Source organism: Mycteria americana, chromosome 3 (genome assembly GCF_035582795.1).
Source record: "Mycteria americana isolate JAX WOST 10 ecotype Jacksonville Zoo and Gardens chromosome 3, USCA_MyAme_1.0, whole genome shotgun sequence".
NCBI classification, from domain to species: Eukaryota; Metazoa; Chordata; class Aves; order Ciconiiformes; family Ciconiidae; genus Mycteria; species Mycteria americana.
In genome coordinates this window covers 72650467-72670401 of record NC_134367.1, presented here as the reverse complement: position 1 = coordinate 72670401, position 19935 = coordinate 72650467, and the positions used below count along the sequence as shown (strand labels likewise).

The 19935-nt window shown below is 40.1% G+C and overlaps 1 protein-coding gene across 1 annotated transcript in view; it reads left to right on the top strand.

Annotated features, from left to right (window-relative positions):
• Positions 1–19557, top strand: part of LOC142408456 (monofunctional C1-tetrahydrofolate synthase, mitochondrial-like) — a 124560-nt gene extending 105003 nt beyond the window's left edge. Inside the window, exons 16-17 of the mRNA XM_075498987.1 lie at positions 10619–10727; positions 14441–19557. Coding sequence (XP_075355102.1) covers positions 10619–10708 — 90 coding nt within the window. The 3' untranslated portion in view covers positions 10709–10727; positions 14441–19557. The remainder of the gene's footprint in view (positions 1–10618; positions 10728–14440) is intronic.
• The last annotated feature ends 378 nt before the right edge of the window (positions 19558–19935 follow it).

The window sequence follows — 19935 nt, the reverse complement described above, 5'->3', positions numbered from 1 at the left end:
ATCCTTTGTTATATTGCAGAAACTGTGGTTAGAAAAGTGACTTACTGCAAGTTCATACTGAGCGGAGTGTGAGAAATGAAGAAAATTGTATTTCATTAAAAAACAGTGATACAAAGGCTTCATTATGTAATAGAAAAAGATGTTTCATGCAGTGTAACTATTTAGCATAGTTATTTTTGAGTTTCAGTTGTATGAGACTAAGATGAGAATCAGAGTTACCAATTTCAAATTCCATTCTCCTGGCAGCACCTCAGCTCCTTTTGGCAAGTCATTTAACCTTTTCTGCCTCCTATCTCACTCACCTTTTAAAATGGCGATCTTATTTCATTTATTTCCCAGATGTGCTTAATGTATTTAATTCATATTTGTAAGTACTTTGAAAATAATTTTATTTATAAATACAAAAATATAAATCTTCATTATATTATGTAAGGATACATGTTTGTAGGATAAAGATTGCACTCTCCTTCAGTTAAACAAAATTTTGTCTGGTTTCCTTTGACAATTAAATCTATCTGACAGCCTGTTAACTCGTGGTTCTCTCTTAGTGAACAGAAATTAGGGGTTTAGTGTCTCCTTAGAGAAACTTTGAAAATCAATATTGCCATAAGAGAGTTAAGTCACACATTCATGGCTAGAATTTTTTCCTTTCTCCTTACAGCTATTCGTGCAGTTCAGGCAACTTGCAAAGAAGGTGGCTCTTCTGAAGGCACTAGTGCATGACAAGTCAGCAGCTTCCAGCCTTTTTCAAAGCATTTCTATGCTCCTCCATTTTCCAGGTGAAGTGTGAGCTCCAGCATAGGTATTCAAGGCTTGCTTTTCTTAGCAGCCTTTTGGAGAGCTCTTAAAATAGTGGTTTAATAGACTATCAGATGAAAATTGCTGATCTAAGGAATATCCTTCATTTTTTGTTTACTTTCTTGTCAAAGGGAACGGCAGTACATTCTGATAGGATTTTAGAGGACACACTGTATCAAACAATATTACTGCTAGAGGTTTGCGATGGACTTGTGACTGAGAATATCTGATTTACACAGACAGTTCGACCATTTGACGTCCTCATGTCCAGCCAAACTGGATCCATTCTGGATCGTCTGGGTTAGGAACAAATAGAAAGGAAAAGTTTTTGAATTCTTCAGTGCAGCTAAGATAGCATTGACCTAGCATATCGAAACAGTAATTGGCCTGGAGAGAGATGGGATGAAATTGCATATGGTTAGAAAGCAGCTGCATCCAGAGTTATAATGTAAGGTGCTTGGTTGTAATTGTCTATTTCCTGTTTGCTTCAGTCTACCACAAAATAATGTGTGTTAAGGGCTACAAAGAGCAAATCATTTAAATTGTTTATCCAAGCAACAAGTGACTTGAGAAAGTCAACTTGAACTAACAAATTGAACTAACAAGATTAGAGATGCTCACAGGTCAAGGTTGATACGTGATGATGGTACAGTGATAGTAATTGATGCTGTTGATGCCCACTGCAGTTGATCATTCTTTGGAGACAAGCCCCTAGGCTCTTCTTTCTGACATCTCCCACAATAACTACAGACCGGAAAGTTGAACTGCACCTGTGAAATGTATATCCTAGGTTTTATTGTTTCCCAGTAGTGAAAACTAGATGGTGTCTACTCAGATGGGATTAGCAAAGTGTAGTCACCTCTTCTTCCACTTTTTTCAACTCCTGTTGTTTCAGGTGTTTTCCAAAATTCTCACACCCTTTGGTATTATAAAGGTCACCACTGGCACTTAGTTTAAATCAAGTAATGAGACCAAGCCGCTTTGGTGATTTAACAATTAAAAAGAACTACTTTTAAGTGGTCCTCTGCTATAATCCCTTTACTTTCTCTAGAAGCAGTTCTTCCCATATATATATATATATATATATATATATATATACACACACACACACACATATTCTTTGCCTGATACGGTATTTCTTAGGGAACTTTATTTACTCAGATGTCAGTGGATCTAGTTGATTGTAACCAAGAGAGCTAGCACGGCAGCACTTAAATGTTTTTATTCACCATAGTTATACAATCTTTTGGGATTTCTCCATGTTGTAATTTGTCATTGCAATGACTAGATGATGCTCCTGATGCTCTTCCTAGAACGGCTTACTGGGAAGGATAAAGTTTGTTGCACGTTGAGCATGAATACTTGCTTTATATAGTCTGCTGCTGCCACTATCTCCAGTTTCTGGGCTCTAATTGAGGCTCTGTGCTTTCCTTTGTTAACATGTCAGGCTGTCTGACCAGCAAGGCAAGTCTCGTATGAAAGTTATGAAGCTTTTAAACAAAATGGCATAGCGAAGATCAAGAGCACAAAGTGGGACTTGCTCCCAGTGTTTGAAGAATGACCCTTCTAGAGGAACAATCGGTAAAAAATAAACAGGTTTCAGAGGAAGTGAAGGGTGCCTGGTCCCTGAGCAAATGCAGGGCAGTTGGGATGGGTCTACCCACGACTTCTCCTCCCCAAATACCACAAAACCTGCCCTGCTTTGAGCAGAACCTGAACTGCTGGCACAGCTTGGACACCTCCTGCTCACCAGGAGACCCAAGCACTGGACAAAGCAAGAGATGAACATCAGATACTTCAGATATTCCTATTGCTCAAACAACACATGAGAGGAACGCCTTTATCCTCTGGATTTATTCCCTCAGAGGCATGTTTCCAGCACTGTCTGATATATTGGACACTTGTCAAGAATGGGAACAGCCCTGGGAGCCTCTGACATCAGGAGTGAGCTGGAGGGAAGGATTTCTTCTGGCTGAGGAGGTGATTTTGCACAAGAGGCAGCGAGTGAGAATCCTCTGCCAGGGATTCTGTCAATAGCCCAAGGGGGAAAGGAAAATCAGGATGTAGGCCTTGGCTAAGGGAGCAATTACTCCTGGAAATGGATTTGAGTGGGCTGGGATGGAGGGAGGTGTTTTGGAACAAGTCACCTGGAATTTGTAGCCCTGTTTTTCTCTCCCCGTTTATCTCCTCTGTGGTTGGTTGTTTTGGGGGTTTTTTGGGGGGGTGGGGGGTGTTGGTGTTTGTTTTTTGGGGAGTTGGTTTGGGTTTTGTAGCTTTAATTTTTGTAGTATTTTATTTATCAATTAACCTATCTAAGGCAGAAAACAGCTCTGAATACCCTGTGAAACATCATGCTGTCTTGTGGATGGTACGAAAAAATAGTACACTGAACTAACACCATCTAACGTGCTACCTCAGAGAGAGAAATGTATTTTTTGAGTAAAATGTAATATATTGATCCCCTTGTGCTGTTATTAGCGGGATCATTTTCTTCTGCTTCAAGTATGGTTTTATAAATTCTAGGATGAAAACAAGTTAAGACAACTCTGCTGAGAGGAACTGCAGTCATATAAGTGAGTCACAAATGTTTTACTTAATCAGGGAAATTGCTCATTCTTTGACAGATTACCTCTGTGCCTAAATATTTTATTTAATAACTAGCAAAATGCTGGTTCTGGGTCTTCGGTGCCTCAGCATGTCACTAACAGCAACATTTGAGTTCCACTGGTATTTATTACACTGACCCGTTCACCAAGAGCTTGGCCAGCCAAGCATTGACCAATTCCTCTCATCCCCTACGTCCTTTGGGATATGCACCCACAGGTCTCTCCAAAAGCTGTACTGGACAGATGTGGACTGTTGTGTGGGTTTTGTTTTTTTTTCCTTAGGGTGCCCAGGAGATCACTTTCGGATTCAGATTATTTCTGCTCGAGATGAGTAAATTGTAGGGTCCTGGTAATCCCTCAGAGAATGTAACACAGCACAAGCTACTTCTGCCTCATTTGAGGACCTGGCAGCAAGGTCAATTAGGATTGTATAATCGATATTCAGTACTTTTATAACCTCATCCAGATGCTGATAGCAGAAAAGCAACGTCCACACATTTTGTTGTTGTAAATCCTTTCACAAAATCGAACAATTGCCAAGAATGTGGAAACATTAAAGTAAGAGACACTGATAATAGAATAATTGATGCCAGATGGACTTCAGCACCTGGTATCAGTCAGAGCATGCCAGTGAAACTGCCATTTATTGCAAGGAATACTACAGCATATGTCAGAATAGCATCAGCATCTTTTCAAACATTATTTTGATCGTTTTGAAAGCTGCTAATATGTTGAGTTTCTTACTGTGATTGTTCTTATACATTGCAACAAGATCCTTTTTTGTTAAAGATTTCCTGAGAAGGAAATATGATCTTCACTCTCCCTACCTCCTCTGGCTATCATTGGGTTTGGCAAATTTTCATTAAAACTTGTAAGTAAGCCATTATGTAAATACTGACTAAAGATCGTTGCTTAGCTGCTTTTAGAAATCCTTGTTATTTTCAGGCAATGAAAAATAATGAGATAATATTTTCTTAAGCATTATGTAGCTATGAAAGTAGATTTTTAGAAATTATTGCCATTTCCAAGGCTGAATTTATTAGTTTGTTTTTAAAGGTTGATACTTTTCCAAGGAAGCCCCAACTTGCCTCCATCGTGCATCTGCTTTTCCTAATGTGAGAGTGTGAGGTTTGTTTGCTTTTAAGAGGTGATGAAAGGTCACTTGAGCATCAGTTCAGTCTTTGATATGGTGCTGTTCCCCTCTCTAATAGGTAGTGGGGGGTGTGTGGAGGGGTGTAGACTCTATTGTGCACGTTTTGTTTTGGCCATTTCATTCTGTTGTATTTCTTTTAATTAAGACAAACAGTACTGTTCTCTTAATTATTCTTTTTTGTCATTTTCACGTAATTTTTTTTTTCTTCTGTCATTCAAAACGTGAGCTGCTTCTGAAGTGATAGAGCTCTGCAGCTCCGCAGAGTGGGGGAATTTTCCGGTTCTGTGGAACAAACTATGAGCTGATCCTGGAGATACTTGGGAGATGCTGCCTAATTTTTGTGCATTAGCTTCCCTCTTCAGTGCATGCTGAGTAGGACAGTCCAGTTTGAAGATGAAATAAGTGACCACTCACTGGAAGTGTTTGCACAGTTGCATGCTTCAGAGTGCTGTAGTCCTACCCGCTACCTTCATTGCATGGATAGTCTCATGAAAAATTTCCAAGTGTAGGTTTAAAATGGAGAGTGCAGGGACCTTAAGGCATCCAGTAATAAGATCTGCATTCACTTCTGCAGTCATGCAGTGCAGTGGTCTCACAAGCACAGTTCATTACCCGGTGTGCAACACCCAATACGCACACAGAGCCGAGATACCAGTTTATTTCAAGTTTTGCACAAGACCGGGGGCTAGGTGGTAGCTCCACAAAGCTAGCCCCCCGCTCGTTCATACAGGTACGGTATTTATACAGTCTAGTTATACATATGCATAAGTAATTACGTAAAGCAGTTTTCTATTGGTCTACATTTTCTCGTCTTATTCTTAAAGCTACAGTATTACTTTAATATTCTACGCATGCCCAAAGGTGAGGGGTCTCCACTTGGGCTGGGGTCTCCAGCTGGAGGGGTGTGACTTCTAGTATTACAGTGAGGACGGTTCCCGTGAGGGTGCTTCTTATCACGCTTCTACTAGTAGCTTCAGATTGTTCTCAGAACATCTTAATTAGCTTACATATTTCTCCAGGATGTGTTTCATTTCCCAAGGACAATAGTTTTAATTAGACGTTCTACATTCCGGTCTGAATCCCCCTTATCAACTTTCCGTAAGTCCTGGCCTTCTACCAGCTCCTGATTGATTGCAAAGTGACTGCTAATCTCTCTCTCCCACCCCTTGGATTGCAATTCCCCTGGTGCCAGCTTCCAGTGCGTGGCCAGCACCCCAGCTGTCGGAGGGAGTAATCTGACACTGGAGAGTGCCTAAAGGCAGGCAAGGTTGGAGGGATTTCTCAGAAGAAGGGAGGAAGGCTCTTCCTTTCAGCTTCGCATGCATCGAGACTGGCAGATGCGCTGCAGGGGAGCAAATTTCTGGTAGTGGATCTCTCTTTCAGAGCTCTAACTCACACTAGGAAACGTTATTGAAACCCTGAAGCGTAGCTCCTTCGTGCCACGCCTCAGGATTCCAACACATTCTGGCACGTTGAATGTAATGCATGCAGGTTTATAGTGCTATTCTTGAGTTTCCTCTTGTATTGTGTCTTGCTGAGGGAGTATGGGATGTGCAATTCACCCTGTCAGATTTTATTGAGGAGTTATCCGCAGTCATGTGTATGCTAGATTCTCTTGGGAAACAACATCTGTTTTCTGCAGTATTTCAAGTTTGAAATGGTTGTGGGTTGTCTTAACTTGTTCAATTAACAAAAGGATACAATTAGATAATGTGAATTACTTGCACTTCTTGTCAAGTGCTACAGTAACTCTATCAGCCCCAGAAGAGGAAGGTTTCCTCAGTAAGCTGTTCGCTGATTTTTTTTTTGTATCTCCTAATAGTCTGTTTTCCCTGCTTTGTGTAAGTACAGATTCCTCTGGTTTTTTTCTCTATTTAGAAACCATGCTATGCCTGTAAAGCAGACACATCTTGTCTTACAGGTGAAAAAGACACTAAACATGAGTTGGATGTAGTCCTCAGGACCGTCTGTTTTGCAAATCACACCATTGTGCTAACCCAGATAAGGTGATCTCAGGTCCTATTAGGATTCTTCATATAAATAAATGAAAAAAAAAGATATATATGTATGTATGTATACACGCTTGAAGTAAAAGGCAGGATATGTCAACCACAGATAGGCATTTGTATGATAAAAAAGGAATCTAAGCAGCATATGGTCCCTCTTGGGACCATAACAAGCCTGGCTAGCAGAGTCTTAGTGCTTGACTGTGCAACTGTTACGTAGACCTTACGGCCAACTAAAATTACAAGTCAATGTGTAACTGTAATTTAAATGAAACTCCAGCGAAGCTCAACTTAGTCACTCTTCCAGTGACAGTGGATGTGATCTTAAAGAGGGTGTGGAACAGCACTTTCATATAACTTCCTTAAAAATAACTAATAATTCCTTTTGTAAGGAAGCTCCTTATGGTTCTTTTGTTTAGTCACGTAAGTAAACTTCTGGAAGATCATAAATGTCTAGTATAAATAACAGTAGCCTTCAGGCTTTCTTAACTAAAATCGTATTTTATCTTCCACCAGTTGTGCATTTCCAGGAGCATAAACGATCCTCAGGATAGCTGACTGTAGGACTTGCTGCTTTTGCAAGCGCACATAAGAGTGCCACAGTAGTAAATAGGCATTGTATTTTTCACCTTGTCTTTCTGTAGTTGATTTGCTCTCATGGATGTGTAGACAGTTGCACAGTTTGCGAAGGAAATGGTTGATTCCAGTGAGCTCCTACAAAACTAGTTCCTATTAATCCCTAAATGATGTATTTTGGGCCGCAGCTGGATGAATTTTTCATAAAACCTTTTTTTTTTCCTCCTGCATAAAGCATTCATATGAATTGCATTAAGTCTTAAGGTGCAAAGTTTATGGCTTTTATATTCCTTCTCCCAGGGGAAGTGTGATAGTAACAGTTTTGGTCAAATTAAGTCCTGATTATTTTGGCTACCTAAATTCAGGTTGCGGTCTTGAGTGGATAAAGTGTTGTCATTCACTGCTTCTTACCCTGCTCTTTTCTCACAGCCACACTGTGTGATGTTGCGTAGCTACCAATCTATAACCCAAATGTTGTTATATTTGAGTGGAGAGTTGTGCTGATCTCCGTGCAATATGCAGAGGGTGTATATTGTACGAGATGCCTGGCAAGCTGCTGTATGACTGTAAATTTCTGTAGTTTTTTTCATGCTGTACATACCTGCTAATTACCGGTGATTTATGTTTTAGGCATATTTTCTCTTTCATTGCTCATTCTCCTTTTTTCAAGTTTTAGAAATGAAGTAATTTTAGTATGTAGTTATCTCAGAAAGCCTTGGAGAGGTGGAGGTAGTCTGCCAGCCACTGTGCAGGTACGGTCTGTGCTGCAGCCGGGGGGCAGGTTAGCATCCCCCCCTCCGTGCGCAAAAATCTAGGCTCCGATTACTTAGGGCAGAGAAAGGGATGCTTCTGGGTCATGCCTGCTGCGGTTAAGGCCAGCCTGTGAACTCGCTCATTAATGCCTTCATTCAGCATTGCTGAAAGCAGCAAGAGGGAAGAGGATCGTTCTGAACCCGCAGCCATGTGGAAAGCCAGTCAGCTGAAGCCTCAATGCAGCCTCACAGCGACTGAGCCCTCTTTTCTCTCCTGCGGTTTTGGCTGCAGGAAAGAAATGGAGGGCTGGCGAGGGAATAATCGGTAGTAATCTCCTCAGCCAGCCAGCCGTCTCCTCCTATTGACCTTGAAGTAATGAAAAAGGGATAGATTCTGCTGCGTGTTACCTCTGTGTGTCCAAATAATGAGAGTGGAGAGAAATGATCGTAAATCTACACGGCTTTGCCTGTTTGGAAGTCTGGGCCATGGGGAAAATGACAGGACGTATTTTATTTTCGCTCTGTAATTCACATAGGTATTCGTCCCAAAGTGTTTCCTCTGTGGGTTTTTTGCCTTGTACTTCCTTTTATGCAGCAGTCATTTTAATTCAGATGAACTCATTCCCTTTTGTTGACTTAAATTTTCAATATGAGAATAGTTGTATTCCCAGAACTGGCAATAAACTGGTTTGATATTCACATTTTATAAATGTAATAGATTTCCATGAGTTAATGCAGTGGAGTTACACTCTTGTGGAACTGGGCCTATGAAAAAAACCAAACCCAAAACACACATGTAGGACTTTTTTTTTAACATTTCCTTAAAAGAAAAAAAAAAAGGAAAAACTCCCTAAACTGATTCTTGTTTTTATTACACAAGGAAAATGAAGACTGGCCAAGCTTGGCCACACACACACACACACACACACCAAAAAAAAAAAAAAAAAAAAAAAAAGAAGAGAACCTGGAATTTGGGCATTTACTTTCAGATGTAGAACTGCCATACACAGCGTAACCAGAAAGTTGTTGGCAATTTGTTCACTCCCCTCCCAACGCAATGTAATTCATTAAGGCAGTTTCTTGTCAAGCGTTAACTCATAAACTGGGATGAATCTGAGACAGACAATAATTCGGTAGCCCTAATAATGTAGTAGTCCATCTAATGCGGCCAACAGATAAAGAATAGTAACAAGTGTTTTAGTACTTAGCTATGATGCCAAGGCACTGTCAGCCGATAAAATGATGTCATGCAATCAGTGGCAGGGTTTGGTCAATACCAACTGACAGTTTTGTCTCTTCATCCTACTGCGTGCAATAACAAAAGATCAGGAAGGACTATATTTGAAAACAGAGGAAGTGTACTGAGTCTACTAGAAGAGCTTGTTGCATTGTTTTTTCTTAGAGCTAGATCTCAAGTGAGACGATGGCTGCACCGGTACTGAGCTCCCCAAGCTCCTTTCCCCCTCCCTGACATGGGATTAACCTCTGAAATGGCAGCAGAGCTCTCTGAAGTAAATGGGACTGTGGTGGAGAGGCCTTACAGTTTGCTTGTATTCCCACAATGGAAACATTACACGAGCGTTCGGAGCAAAGCTGAAGTGTAAGGGAGATGCTAACTCAATCACTGAATATGCAGCGGAACAGGTTGACTTATAAAGAAATACAGCCTGCTCTAGCCCGAGGGGTCCTGTAAATCTGGCTCTCTGGAGGAGCTAGGATGGTGGTCATGTATTTTTCCTCTTTTGAGGCCAATTAGCCTGTTAGAGCTTGCCTTTGGCCAGAGAAAACACCAAAAAATAGCATTATTCTGCTGAACCTGCTCTCCAGACATCTCCTTCGCAAGGGAGAAGGGGAGAGTCCTGAGGCGGGGGAGGTGAGAAGCTGGAGTACCTCTGATTTAAAGTGGCTTAAGCTATCGTGGACCAGCACCTCAAGATTTCCACATCACCCATGTGTCTTTAATTGCTGCTAAAATGCCAGTTGTAAACAATAGTGTAAGTAGCGTGAGCAGAGCTGTAGTTAACTGTGTAATTTAAGTCTATGAAACTATTTACATGTCTAAAAGTATGCAGATGCTGGTGTCTTATGCTAGATCAGGATCTTAATTATGCATAGTTCGAGATAATTGTGTTGCTTTAGCTTCATATCTCAACCTGCTAATTCTAACTACTAAATTAGGATTCAACTGTAATCCATTTATGTTTAGTCAACTATTTCAATTTTTTCCTTACATTAAGTAATCAGTCACGAAAGTGTTGTGATTAATTCAGCTCCTATATTCTGGTTTTCTGTGGGAGAAGTCTGAGTTCAACACATTCATATCACCAGGTGAATTTGGGCAATTATGTCCTTACCCTTTGCTGTGTGATTTTTTTCCCAGTAGATATAAATGGATAAACGTTCTGGATAAATATTCTGAGGAACAAATAAGTCCCAAAGTGTCTTCATTTTGTTAAGGAGTTTATTCTTAGGCTGCTGTGCTAGCCTGTATTTTGTGGCTTTTATTTTTTTCTTTCCTGTCTGTTAGAAGCGTGCACTTAAAAATGAATTCAAAAAGTACCAAGCTTGACATTTTTAACAGAAACAAAAAATGTGGTGAAGATCACATCTGCGGTTGAGTCCATGATGAACAATCCAGCCTTTCTTTTAATCTAAGGTTTATACATGGGTGGAGTGATTATCTGCTTACAGGTGCAGGAATATAAATTCATTTTATTGTTCCCACAGATGAGCACCATGCCAGGACTGCCCACGAGGCCATGCTTCTATGACATTGACCTTGACCCTGTCACAGAGCAAGTGAAAGGATTGTTTTGAGAGTGACATCCAAATTCAGGTCAGTCAACAGCCTTTATTTTCCTGTTCCAACTTGGAGGAGGATGTTTGTCTCTAATATGTATATAAAAAAGGTTGTCAAGAGTTTATCTAGGCCCTAGTTTCATTGAGGACTTCACACAATTTGGGGAGATTTGGGGGAATATTTCATAATGTGCACTTTATCACATGGGTTTCTTGTTTGCTGAACGGTGGCTGGCACTTTGCTGGTGTACACTGATGGTGCACATTGATGGTGCCTTTTGGATTTCCTGGCTCTGTCAGTTTGGCATGAGGAGGAGCTGGCTCTGCAATTGTACCGCTCTTGGCTACGGGAAAAGTCGGTCTGAAGAAATCATGTCATGTTTGTCACCTCAAAAGAAATAATCTAGTTCATCTTTGATACTACTCTCATGCGGCAGTGTGTTTCTGTCATTACCTAGGTATCAGGGGGATGTTTCTCAGCTTGTTCATGAGCTTTGCTTTGTTTTTTCATGTTTTTTTTCCTGATTGCTGTCATCTCTCTCAAATGGTAATAAGCACTTCAGGAACACAAATCTGTCCTCTCAGCCTGTCTGTTTTTCATGCTGGGTTCACTCCCTTTTCCTTGAAGGTTGCAGTTCCCCCGCCACTTCCTCCCCTTCTCTAAGCACTTAATCTTCTCGGTGTCCTGTTTTAATTTTGTATAGCACGTGTTCCTCACTTAAAAATCCAAATTGTTATTAAAATATTCCATGCTATTCCATTTTAACCTTGTAACATAATAAGTGGAGTAAGAGAGGGTGTAACCCTGACTGAAAGAAACCACTCGTGTCTGTGATGGGACTCTCTCCTCCCGTCACTTGACTCCCTCCCTTCCCCCAATAATTCGGTCTGGAGAGTAAAATGGTTACTTTTACACAGAACAACAATATTGCTATGAGCTAATAGGACTGTGATGGGAGCCCAGGTCAGCCACAGCTTTGAGGTGGATGTGCCCAGGTGCTTGAGCCCTGCTCTAGCAATCCTTGCCTACTCTGGTTTCAGAGAACCGGCTTTCATTTTCTGTTTCTGTGTTTTGACGGACTGTTTGGAGGAGGGGAGTTGGGTTTGCACAACCCCACGAGATTACTGTTCGGCCCAAATTAACTGTTCACTTGCCCATACTTGAATGTCACAGCATTCACATAACATCTGGTGAGAGCAGATTCTCCCATTTTGTGTGTACCAGTCAAGGTGAGTAAACAGCAGTTAGCTTGAAAGTTAACCAGCATGCACAGGTAATTACTAGCTTATATGCAAACCATCACTCACTGTTCTGCTGCTGGGTAGCGTTAGGCATACCACTTGTTGGTATATATCCCATTTTTGTTACTGATATGCATTATATGTCTGATGGCTTCATGCATACATATTGATTCATCATGTGTCAGTCATCTAATTACTTCTGAATCATTTGAAATTACTGCAGAATCCTAATATAAAATCTATATGCAGATTCACATATCCTGCTTAATCGGGTGTTTACTACCTAGTCTTACACAAATCTATCCAAGCCATGGATTGGTGAGTTTTGAAGAACAATGATAATTAAGCAGATGAAATACTCCATTCCAACTGTGAAGGTCTTTCATTTGAAGTTGTGCATGAAATGAAAATGTTAAACTTGGCTTTTAGTCAGTGACAGTATTTTCTCAGGTGTAAAAAGAAATGCTTACAAAGTCACAAAAACATAATAGATAGGAAGTAGTGTATATATCCAACTGTTAATAAATTATTTTAATTTCATTATGGAGGTATTGGTGGCATCAGACAGATGAATGATTCAATAAGTTTAAGTCTTTTAAAGAAAAAAACAGCTTGATCATATATATTTTTCATCAATATAGGCACATACTTACCTGTGTCCCTACCTCTAACAATCTAAATAAATGCCTTGAGAGTATTGTAATACCCAGTGAGCATCACACAAGGTAGTCAGTGTTCATCAGCTCTAAAATTCATCCGGTTCATGTGCTAGATTTGTACATTTCTCATTTTGGATAGAGAGAAACAATATTCATGTATAATCTTTACTCCCAACTTTCTGTAGAGAAGTTTAGTATTGTTCTTTGCTTTCTACACATTCACTGACGTGAACCCACACTATAGCTGATACTATGCTTTGAGGTATTTGTGGGTTTGTTTCTATGATGGCAGATTGAGGGATTTTTTTCTTTTCTCTTGGTTTGAATTCTTTTCTTAGGGTTTTAGTGTACAATGTAAAATTTCTAGTAATATGATATTGTGCCAACTCATTAGGACTGATTAAAATCTTTAAAATGTGATAACTGAAAAAATATTTAGAGATTTGTGGAAGAGCTGCAGATGTTTCATTATAAACATGCATGCAGAGCTGAGAACAGTTGTTTTAGTGTGCAGTTTCTATCCTCCTCTGCAATGCGTAGCTTCACGAGACTTGTGAAAGAGATACAGGCAAAAGTTCCTGCTGCTAGGGTAGCTGTGTGGGGCTCTTACTGAGCTGAAACATTGGATGTCATTAGCCTCTCTGATTTTTTTTCCACCACTTCACTGCGTTAATGAAGCAGATGATAGTTCTCACAAAAATTTGCAGAATACCGGTCATTAGAATATACTTTAAAAAGTCAAACAAGCAAAAACTTTGTCAAAAAAGTCAGCTCTCTTTTTTTTCTGTTTCTGACAAATAGCTAACACATGGAACACACAATATTACAGTCTCTCTGTAGGAGCAAGGTGTGCTAGTAAAAAAACTGAAACATTAATATCTGGAAATGTGCCCAAAGGAATCTGGCTAGTTCTTCATCACTGGCCACTACCGTATTTAAATTATACTGGCCAGCTCATACACTAAGAAAGCTGAAATGCTTTCCTTAGGAGCTATCTGTAGATAGCACCAGTAAGTATTATTTGCACAGTGAGGGGAATTTATGAACCTGACCCACTCTGCAGAAGGAAAGTCCGTTAAGGACCCTGGTGAGCTCTAAGGATCCTTCTAATTTAGTCAGTGGCAGCAGGTGCCTGCTCTTACTGTGCCAGTTTGGCTTTGGGTATCTGGGTTGATGGGGGGGCAGTCCTCAGTTGGTTGTGACTTAGTAAGGCCATGGCTGTCCACAGTTGCAGATATATTCTTGCACTTGTCTCCTCTTCAAAATTGGCAGAACATCAGAATGATTGTAATACACAGCACGGGTATTTTGCCACCCTCAGAGCTTTTCTGAATGTGAGAGGAATCCCAGACCTCTGACTGTGAGCATCTTCACGGCCGTAAAGAAGGCCATGAGGGGAGGACACCAAAACTGATGTCCTAAAATTGCAAACTATTTGTTAGATGTTTTCATCTTAATTCATTCAGATATGGTTAGAAGGTGTTTGAAGACCTTTCCTTTGCATCCACAAAAATGATCCTATGAAACAAAAAACTGACTTCTTTTAATCTCATTCCACAGTATTGGGTTTCAGTCAGCAGCAATTACTGCAGTAATGTACAGTCTAAAGTCCATATCATACTGGCATAGGAGTACAGATGTCTGTTTCTCACGTAGTAGGGTTACACAGATAATAAAGAGGTGCATATGGCATAACTAAACGGTTTTGTTTATTATGGTTAAGTCAAAAATATCCAATTTCACTAAAACACTGCTTTTAGGTTGCAATGCTTCTATTTTTATTTTTTTCTTTAAAGAAGGCAAAGATGTCTTGTTTCAACATATAAATTCTTTATCTTTCTCATTTCAGAAGCCTGGAAATTAAGAACTGCAACTTTCCTGTTTCCTGCAAGTAGGAGACAAAAATGAATCTGAAATATTCCTGTTATGTGTCTCTGGAGGAATGTCAAGATAGACCAAAGAGCAAAAGTTTACTCTTTCTTCAAACTAGTTTTTATGATGAAATATAGCTGTAAGGTTTAAAAAAAAAAAAAAAAAGCTAAAGTTTTTCCTCACTGTAGTGCAGAAAGCTCTCTACTGGGGCTTATACTTGTTTGTGGATAAAACGACATTGAAAAAGAGAGACATTTTTCACCTTAAGAGTTTTCATCTTTTCTCAAAGGAGTTTACAGAAGTATTTCCCTTATCTTGGCTATCTAAAAACTTGCGTAAACATGATTATACTGTGTGATCAAGCCTATTTCTCTCTGAAAAATACACTTTCGCTCCTGGCATTCAGGAGCTGAAACTACACACAGATTAACTGCACATTTTTGAGTTATCATCAAGCGTTGCTCTGGATGCATTTGGGCAACAGCCAAGCTTCAAGCAAGGAAGATATTAAGCAGAGAAAGAACAGAGCATGTGTTTTGTAAAAGGTTTTTAATATATAATTTGTTTCCTTGTTGGGCAAAGATCTTTTGAAACCCTTAAGCCATAGCTGTCTCATATCCATAGGTCTCTGTTTATGCAAAGCGTATGTTACAGGTATGTCCAGTGTATGTCCAGCTCATTGTGTGTTTGTTGTGGTGAAGCTGGTTGTTCAGCGAGGGCACTGCTCCTTCTGAAGCCCTGTTTTGCTCCTGTTCATGGCTAATGAAGCCTCCTGCTCTGCTGGCTCCCGCCCTAGAGTTTTTCTTGCCCTGTCCCTGGCAGTACGCAAAGGCCGGTAACAACAGTGGAATGTCCATCCTGCAAGGATGCAACAGGGCAGAGCTTTGTTCTGCTTCGTTTTGCAGGTTTTAACCACCATACTTGTAAAACTGGAGTGTGTTTTCTATTTGAAGGGGGTATTCAAACAAGGTAAATCCTAAACCATGTACTTAAATTTATCTCAGTAACCTATCTTGTCCAGTTTTTCCTAAACCTGCAGCAAAACAAGCCTTAGGCACAGGATACTGCACTTAGCTTTTCAAGCTGCTGCTCCTCAGGAAACTCTCACTGACTGACTGTTGGTTCCTTCAATAACAAAAAATGCAACAGAACAATAGGTTGAATCGAGACAATAGGCCATTGTTTTTTTAGGTAAAAAGCAGTGAAATAATGATGAGAGAGTTTATTTTCCTGGTGACGTTCTCCATCCTGTCACTTTGCTCTGCTTACGCACATCTGTATGTTATGGGCTTCTGCAATGTAGGTTTGGTTCCCTTCTGTGCAGCCACATTTGGAGACTTAATTATCTCAGGAACTGTGTTGTAACTGAGGGGTTTGTTTTGGTTTTTAAAATCATGCTTCGTTATTTATAAACTCAAAACTATAATTATGGACAGAAGAGCAAACTGGGGACAATTAAAATAATTATCTGTGCCTTCCCTGGAGTAGCACGGAAATGTCTGTTGACTGCATTTCAGAACTATTCTATTCATAGCGTGGTCCCCCAGCACCGTGGGGATCGCTGTGAAGATAAACATAAAAAATAGAGCTCTCTGATATTTTAGCCTGATTAGACGATAGAGGTCATAACGGCCTAGGCTGTGGATGCTTTAATTACACTGGGGCAGGACAAACATGATCATTAGAAAGCAAGATTCAAGTGTGGTGCTCTCAGCTACTGGGGAGAGATATTTCTTGTATTTTCTATTACATTGTGCCCCAAAATACAACCACGTTATTCATATACATAACTGTGTTGTAATTTAGTCCTGTACATGCTGAGCTGTCTAGCCTAGAAATGTCTAAAGACTTACAGAAGAAAGTAAGTGTGGTGTTCAGCCATCGTTTTCCTAGTAGCATTCTTTCAAGAAAAATAAATGAGGTTTTCCCTCCATCTTGCCTGGAGAAATTTGGAAAACCATAACCGTGCCTTACTTGCTGTCACTGTGGTTGCATTGGACCTATCTCCATGCAGTGTGGGATACTAAACGTGGCACTGTCTGTCTGCCTGTGAGGCTTCCATATGGGATATGGATGTCTGAGCAACAGGTTTTATAAGTAATATCAAACTGCTGCTTGATACCCACACACTTTCTACATTGTAGTTTCCGTATTGTCCCTTCAGGCTACACGTGCTGGGACTGGTTATCTGACCCACCCGTCTTTCCCTAAAACACCATTCCAGCTCGGTTAGTTGAGAGTTGACAAACATCCTGTAATTTTTTTCTACTGTCACATTATATATTGTTATATTGTTTTGATAGCTTCAATAATTCAAGGAAAGCTGGAATGACCCTCTTTTGTTTTGTCATAGCTTCTTTTCTCCCCCCATCTGGTTAACTGTCTGCAAAATCCCTTGAGTTATTACATTTTTTGTTCTTTCAGTTCATTTTTAATAGAAGATTTGTTAAAAATTATCCACTTTGGCATGCAGATTCTGTCTCATAATACATAGGGACTGAGTTACTGACCATCAGCTGAGCTGCAGAAACTGCAGCAGTACGTTCCCTTGGGCTGCCCTAGTTCCGAGGCCAAATGCCTTCATCAAGAAGGGTTTAAAATGAAATCTTTTTAAGGTAAGTGTTATTGCTAGGTGTGTCACTTGTTGCTACACAGATGGAACTGCAGCTGAGGGATTCCTGCCTTTGCATGTGCTCTGAGCAGTTTTGTGACATGGCAGAACAGCAGCTTTATAAGGCAGCTTGCCATGCTTATCTGCGTTTGCCGAAGCGCGTTAAGAACCATGCCGTTGTTTATTATCAGAAGATCTGCTTTTTGTAGTGACTGAATACTTTGTTATTGCTACTGCTGAACTACAGAAAACTAGTGACATTGAAATACATCAGACTACATACAACAGGCTGCTTTGTTTGTATTTTAAAATTTAAAATCCCAGAATTTCAGTTGCCATGGAAGTAAAGTGTATGTGTGTACTGATGTTCAGTTCGCAAAAGCGGTGCCTGTCTCAAGTCTGAATTCATTAAAGTACATCCATTATTTAATATTGTTCTCTTTATCTACCATCTTGTCTGTTTAGTGACGGTTTCTTTCTCTTAAGCCACTCCATGCATTTGGGCCCTGCCTGTTGCCATAAGGGGCTGTGCACAGGAGGGTTGTCTACAGGACCTTCTCCATCAGTACAGTCCTTTTGAAGTTGGTTTATGTGTGAAGGGAAGGACACACCAGACTAACCTCCTGTCCTTGTTCCAAAATATCTTGCAGTTGCCTTTGGTCCTTGGCATGAAAGTTGGATCAGATGCAGGTCAGGGTCAGTTGAACACTTTCCACTTCTTGATTAGCAGCTGGATTTATGTGAAAAAGTATCAGGTACAAGAACGTATACCTGTGAGCTTCTCGGGGTGGGATTTAAATAAAAGTAATGCAAAAGCTTCAGGAACTATGGGTGTTAAATCAACTGGACCATAACACAGTAGAAAGCATCCTGGGAGCAGGAATAAACAAAATGGGGAAGCAGGAGGTGGGGTGGGGGAAGAAATCAAGCATTTCAGGCACATACTGGACATTGCTCCTGTTTTCTCAATAGCTAGGTGAAGTCTTAGCCATATGATTTCGATTAGTACTGGATTTTTAACATGCTTCTCACGGCTACATTTCTAAACAGCTTTTCAGCTTCCCTACAATGTTTCAGCGAGGAACTTACCCATACGTAACAAATCTCAAGCACTAGGTTTGCGGTACTTGGGTCTGCCCTGCTGATGGCCACCCAACCAGCCAGAGCAAGCATGGGAGGCAGGGGAGCTCTCTTCCCTCCGCTGAATTATTGGGGTGGCAATGGAGGGTAACCAGTTTCACCCCTTTTAACATGCAGTTTTTCATACAATATTATTTTGAGAAAATATTCCGGAGAAAAATGTTAAGGCCAAGCTAGGACCCCCTGCTTGAGAAGGTTGAAATGGAAACACTGAAAGCCACTTCATGCATTTGTCCTGAGAACAGGACTTCTGCGCTATACGTGTTACCATACGCTGTGGGTTTAAGGCCAGAGTGTTTATGTAAAGTAAACTAAATTCAAATATTTCCACAAGTGTGGCCATAGTAATATTTTCTGCTCCATGCACTTGAGTGTAATATATTACATATACGCAAGCATAAGAGAGTATGTATTTGTGCATGCAGTTTTTAAGTAAAATCTTCAATATTTGCTTCCCGAGTAAACTTTTTAATTTAAACCTTTGAGTAATGATTGGGAAGAGCTGGACTGCTACATGTGAGCACAGGCTCAACTGGACAAGACCCTGAGGAACTTTTTAAGTCAACCCTGCATTGGGTGATCTCCAGGTCCCTTCCAAGGTAAACTGTTCTGCACACCTATGAACTGCAATGCCAGTAGAAAAAGTGCTGGGGAAGCACAGAGCTGAAATACGCACACACTATAGGCACCGTAAGAACTTTTCTTTGCAGAGTACTAATAAAAAAAGAGGATGTATCAAATACAAGTCATGCTCACTTTTATGCAATACACTAAATCAAGGTTTAAGTTACGACTTTTTAAAAGCTAAGCTTTTCCCACTGGGCAATTCCCATCATGGTGTCGCAACTCAATTACTGTCAACATCTGGTCAAAGTTAGATGCCTAATGCCAGAGAAGACTTTCAGCTTTTCAGGACACAGCCTGTTAGCTGCCCATATAACAAAGCACCTGCATGTTCCCATCACATGCACAATTTATATTTATTCTCCAGAAAAATTTAATTAACTGCTGTATTTGTACCAAACGTATTATATACATGATGTGTAACTATGCCACTATATGAATTCTAGGATGTTTCCTTCCTGTTTCATTTTTGCCAAAAGGCTCAAGGGGAAATCAGAGAGGAGAAGAAAGCCTCGCGTCTGACTTGTGGCAGCAGACCAGCTCCTACACAGCTTTCGATCAGCCTTGACCGACAAATAATGAAGATGGCAAATGAAGGAAAAAGGACAGGAATCAAATTTGCTCTTTTGGGACAGAATTGTATGAAGCAGCAGATGTAAATCAAGATGAGCCTGAAGTTATTTCAATAAATCCCAATTGAAAAATTCCTTTAAATTGAGTGGTATATAGCTTACCACCAGTTTTTAAGAAAGCTATGTTAAAAAATAATAAAAATTTTAAAAAGCACTTTTACTTGCAAAAACCTACTGAAAAGGGAAAAGATACTCTCACAGAAGCATCAAAACTTACTTTTAATATTCATTTGGTTTTAGAGAGACACTAAATCAGCACAATGTAATGAAATGGTGCTAAGAAACAGCAGAAAAAGAGATGAGCAGCAAGTGAAAGATGTCATCAATTTAAAAAAAGAAAAGTAATCTAAAATATCTTCTGAGAGAAGGGTATACTTGGAAAGTTAACACTATCAGAGAAGACCCGGAGCCAATGCTTTAGTTCATAGCTAGCATGCTGTTTCCCATCAATTCTTCCTCACGGTG